General features: G+C 46.6%; 1 protein-coding gene across 2 annotated transcripts; it reads left to right on the top strand.

Annotated features, from left to right (window-relative positions):
* The first annotated feature begins 590 nt into the window (after nt 1-590).
* Nucleotides 591-5,545, top strand: LOC147007027 (uncharacterized). 2 transcript variants are annotated; one of them, XR_015054463.1, is made up of 3 exons: nt 591-727; nt 4,622-4,765; nt 5,238-5,545. XR_015054463.1 is itself a non-coding variant. In XM_085867627.1 (2 exons), the coding sequence occupies exons 1-2, from the start codon at nt 1,598-1,600 to the stop codon at nt 4,637-4,639; spliced, it is 438 nt and encodes a 145-aa protein (XP_085723753.1). In that variant the 5' UTR covers nt 734-1,597; the 3' UTR covers nt 4,640-4,913. The 2 variants fall into 2 exon arrangements, 1 of the variants encoding a protein (XP_085723753.1); XM_085867627.1 differs by lacking the exons at nt 591-727; nt 5,238-5,545 and adding an exon at nt 734-2,017 and having other exon boundaries at nt 4,622-4,913.
* The last annotated feature ends 50 nt before the right edge of the window (nt 5,546-5,595 follow it).

Here is a 5,595-nt window from a genome sequence, read left to right as displayed (position 1 = left end):
TTTGTGTTTGACGGCACCAAACACCATCAACATGGAGGAACCCCGACGGGCTCCGCCATCTCGGGACTCATCGCCGAACTGGTGGTGATCTTACATCGCATGGCGACAGCAACTCTGAGTTATTAATATTTCACTTTAGGGAATCAACTTGAACATCATGAATCAACTCTTTACTCAGTCAAACCTGAAGCCAAGCTCGAACCAATCATCACCTCACAGCATCGTGCACCGGCCCTGGTGCTGGGAGACCCGTGTGACGATGTCCCGGTGTAGGCCCCATGGTCGGCCCAAAGCCCGTGCCACCTGGGCCTTCCCAGTCCAACTTCGTCCAGTCCTTCGAGGGGAGGGCGATTGGGAGCGGATGGCTGCTCAACGACATCGTCCTTCAGGCAACGTCGAACCAAGTAAGGACCTCTCGAGTCCGACCGCTCGTCTCCCCACAGGCTGCGGCGCAAAAACGACTTTTCCCGCCGCCGCTTCTTCTTCTTCACCGAATTCCAGCTTCTGCTCGTGCCGGAAGTGACGTCACCGTTGTACTCTCGTTTCCGCCGAGATTTTTTTTCTGTGAACTTTCACCGTTTGGTTTTGTTGAAGAGGATAAAATTTCACTCGTCCGATTTTATGAAGACTCGGACCCCAACAGTGAATCGTGATTGATTTGTCATTTGGTCCATCATCATGGTGCACATCCTTACATCGCTCGAACTCCTCCTCCTGTATAAACAAGGTGAAACACCTGATCTTTCCTCTCAAAGGCATCGAATCGTTTGCTTTACATCGGTTTGTGTAAATAATTCACCATTAAGCACCGAGCGGTGTTTTATATCCCAGTTCACTCTGTGGAAACACTCACGTGTTGTTTACACCACTCGGTTCCACGAGAGGGAATCAGGAGAGGAAACGAGAGGGTGACGTTCCGTGACGTCACTGCCGAACTCGCTGAATACCGGTTAAGTTCGACAAAGCCGATTCGTCACACGGTTTGTTGGTTCAGTTTTCTTCAAGACGGGTTCCCCCGCCCCACCCCCACCCCACTCCACCACAACGAATCCACTGTTACTGTGGTTGAGGGACGGGACACATCCTTCCAGAGACCATTTTATCGTTCTTTGAAGGGAAAATCGTGGCCCGGACTGAGGCATTCATGACGTGATGATGGACGTCAGTTTAAACCCCGGGAAGGGACCGTCTCTCGACTGTTCTGTACTGAAGGGTGAGGATGAAGACCATTCGCTCGTATTCCCACCACTCGCAGCTCCAGGTCACATCTCCAACGGACCGTGTGGGTCACCGGACGTCACCAGTTTCGTGAAGTACGAGGAGCCGCTCGTGTCGCAGCACCAGGGTCTAAACCCGGGACAGACGGTCTCGGTGCCCCCACCAAGAGCACTACCACCCAGTCCGATCCCATCCAGTGAGTGAACCACGATCCGAGCCTGAAATCTTCACGACATGCTCCGGATGGGGTCAGTACCTGGCTGTAGCCGTTTCCGGACTCCCACCGGCTGGTGCAGTGCTGGATGTGGTGACCGGGACGCACGTGGTTCATCCTGATAGACACGGTCCCGAGAAATGCGACGCGGACACTTCGGTGGAGATGTCGGACGGTCCACACAGCAGTTCCCAAGGGCGGACGGGGGGACCGAAGACTGCTCTCGTAACATCATTGTCCGATATCGCACCGTTCGACCTGGATTCGGGGCACGACCCTGTCCTGCAGCCTGGGTCCGTGGTGGCGTTCGATGCTGTGAGAAGTACCGGTGCGGATTATGATGAGTTTGGGATGTTAGTGGAGTCCCCTACCGACTCGGGAGTCGTTCCTAACTTGGGGCCGTGCTGGCCCCTCATGCCCCCGGTCCCAATACAACCAGGATCTACCCCACCATGTAAACCGTTGACCGGCGGTGGTGGATGCGGAGGAGGTCCACTGAGTTGCAGCAACTGTCATGAGTGCCTGGAGGAGGGCCTGTCTATGGCTGCGTGTGAGACCATCAAGATGCAGGACTTGGACGAAGAGGTATTGTTCTGTCTGAGCAGACAGGAGTGTCCCCGAGTCACGATCGTCGATACCGTGACCATCGTGGGGAAAGAAAAGGAAAAGGAGCACAGAGATGAGATATAATAAACAATAAATAAGTATACAGGTGAGACATAATAATAAATAAACAAGGATGCAGGTGAGATATCATAAACAAGGGTACAGGTGAGATATAATAAATAATAAACAAGGGTACAGGTGAGATATAAAAAATAATAAATAAGGATACAGGTGAGATATAATAAATAATAAATAAGGATACAGGTGAGATATAATAATAAATAAACAAGGATGCAGGTGAGATATAAAAAACAAGGGTACAGGTGAGATATAATAAATAATAAGGAAGGATACAGGTGCAATATAATAAATAAGGATACAGGTGAGATATAATAATAAATAAACAAGGATGCAGGTGAGATATAAAAAACAAGGGTACAGGTGAGATATAATAAATAATAAACAAGGGTACAGGTGAGATATAACAAATAATAAGGAAGGATACAGGTGAGATATCATAAATAATAAACAAGGGTACAGGTGAGATATAATAAATAATAAACAAGGATACAGGTGAGATATCATAAATAAGGGTACAGGTGAGATATTACAAATAATAAATAAGGATACAGGTGAGATATAATAAATAGGTGCAGGTGCCATTGGGTTAACCAAATACCGAAACCCCTGTCAGATTTGACAAACCCCCAAGGAGAAGATGCAAATTTAAATTGGCTACCCCCTAAAAACACACGTTTTTGGGGCGTGGCTCCGCCCATAATGGGAGCACCACGCCCATTTTCAGGAAAACACAACTAGATCATGATATAAACCTCCCACCAAAATTTCATCAGGATCGGATCAAAACCCACGGAGCTATGCTCGGGACAGACGGACAGACAGACAGACACACAACAATAACGAATATAGTGGTCACTTATTTTTTTCGTGAAAACATTTTTTCGTGAACCAATAAGGGCACTCGAGCGACCACCCGACATACAAGCCGGTAGGCGACATGGCTGGGTCGCGATATGATTGCATACTAGTCACAGTTTTTGACGGATCGGGCTGAAAATTTTTGACAAAGAGGTTGATTACAGTGCGCATAAAAGCCTGGAAGCCGATTTTTTTATTTTCGAAAAAATATATATTTTTAGGATCTTTCAAAAATTTCAAAGTCCCGTTGCTCGGCAACGGTGGTGTCCATAGCAACGGTGCTCAAAAGCATAGAACTAGATCCTGGTATGAACCGACCTGTCAAGTTTCATCAAAATCGGTTGACTCCTCTGGCCTCCAGAGCTGTCCATTACATACAAACAGACAGACAGACGACAGAAAAAGTGAAGATTAGGGTACTCTCGCGACCACCCAATAAATCTATCAGTTCATCTTTAACTGATGTACAATGTGCATGAAACACAACTGAACTGTCATTGTTTTTACTTATTATCCTGAAACACTTCCTTTGAAAATGGAAAAAGTTCTCCTTTTATAAAATGCTGACAACGAATAAATTTCATAATTCTTGTAAACACAAAAATAATGATGTTTTGTTCCCTTTGAGGGTGAACTGCAGACACAAATCCAAATAAACATTCAGTTCCAGTTGAATCATGATCTGTGTGAATCGAATTAAATAGTTTAAATTAATCTGCACATATATAATTAATTAAACTGGAAGTGTGTCATTAGTGTTCACTGGAAGTGGATCTTCATGATAAATGGAGGACCTGTGTGTTGATGTGTGTGCTAGTGGATTCCTGTGTACATTCTGTGGAGTTAAGGTAAGAAGTGTGAAGGTATTTCTGGTGTGAGTGATTGAGTGTACCATTAAAAATTGGGGTGCTAATTACAGAAACAAACCCGACAACAGGGAAAAGTGCCCCGCACTACACCAGACTACACCAGACCACCAGACCACCAGAACAAGTTGTCCACACCCAAATGACTGTGCACTACATTTTATCACCCTCTGGCCTCGGATGTGGAGATTTCCCCCCCCCCACCCCCCCCCCTTGCCAAGGCGCGCCGCCAGAGCTTCTTGATCCGATGGAGGTGGAGTTAGCTTCCGGGCCTTTCCTGCAGTGCCTCACAATCCTTTCCACGTCCAACGGTCCGGAGGCCTCTTCAGAAAGAACATTAAAGACATATTTGGGGAAAGAATGATGTTCCAAATCCAAAGGTATGGTGGGTGCAGAAACAGACCTGATGTTATGGGGACACGTCTTTCCGTCACACACAAAACGCATTCCTATTGGACGAAGAGTCCAGCACGCTTCCTCTGAACAAATACTAATAAATAACTTCCGTTTTGACATGGATAATTTACCCCAAGGAGTCAACATTGTTGGAGACTGACTGCTTCTACCTTTTGGGCCACACAACCCCGCTCAAGCTCTGTGTAAATGGAGAAAACGATAAAAGATTCTGTAACTTATATGTTGAAAGTTTACTTTTCCAAGAGTTTGGTTTGATGGTGATTGTTAGAGATTTCTGTTATTTTGTAATCACCTTTGTTGTTTTAATTAATTAATTGGTTTCTTTCTTTCATGTATTGACCTCATGCTGCATTGGTTGCAGGTGAAGGTCAACCAGTGAAAATACGACGTTCACAAAGTGACTTTCTTCAGACTTCCCAGAATGCTTCGCTCAATGAGCGTGTAAACCATGAACTCCAAGATTCTCCTCCAGGGGAGCCCGGCCATGCTGCTCAGGTGCTCGACGGTAAGCAGAGATGCTCACAGAACGCACACCACCACCACGACTACCTCATTAACACCCCCGATTATTTACACCGATTTGTGGGTCATGTTCTGTGTGTTGTAAGTTTTTCGTGAGTTATCAGCCTTGAATAAACATAAACGAACTCACATTGGTGCGAAGAGTTTGGTTGTGGATCCCTCTCCTGTGAGTGCTGTATCCGCAACCGAGTATTTCCGAGCGAGGGCAAACTATTAAGCAAACCAGTGAGGAGAAAGTGAGCAGGCAGACACACAACCCTGGCATGTACCTTATTGGAACGACTCCACTATGTGTCCTCGTGAACCTCTGTCAAGCAGCCGAGGACCTCCAGCTTCTTTGGGAAAACAAAGTGGCTGGTTGCAACAAAAATATGCCGTCTCCTCCCCAGCCTTGCCCCCCCCCCACTTGTTCTCTCTGTGATCGGTCCCCCCTATATTTCCACAGGGAGCTCAAGGTCCGCCAAAAACCCCAAACGGTGAAACTACCAAAATCAAGAACCATTGCTCACGTTCACTCTTTCATTCCTCTTTTTTCCAGCCTCTGGAACAAACTCTCACACTCTTTTCAATCCCACTCCTCTCTCCAGGTCTTCAAAACAATTGTTCACCACCATCTCATATGTTCCCCCATCCAAATCTTGATATTTACTACCCCCGTTCATCCACCCCAAACCCACCTCTTTTCAAATTCACTGTTTTCCTTCTTGAAAGTCCCTGAAGTATCATCTTGTTTTCCCCGTGTTTCCCACCCCATCCCTCTCCCTTCCACAGACCTCCTGTTGTCTCTGTTCACCACTATTTTGTGCTTCCCGC

This window comes from Eptatretus burgeri, unplaced genomic scaffold, assembly GCF_056783735.1.
Source record: "Eptatretus burgeri isolate ZD-2024b unplaced genomic scaffold, Ebu_testis_v1 Ebu_testis_scaffold_891, whole genome shotgun sequence".
NCBI lineage: Eukaryota > Metazoa > Chordata > Myxini > Myxiniformes > Myxinidae > Eptatretus > Eptatretus burgeri.
Note: the sequence above shows the minus strand (reverse complement) of the source record. Positions and strands in the feature narration are given on the sequence as shown.

Coding starts and splice junctions, on each gene's coding strand:
- LOC147007027 (XM_085867627.1), top strand. CDS start 1,598: ATGTCGGACGGTCCACACAGCAGTTCCCAAGGGCGGACGGGGGGACCG.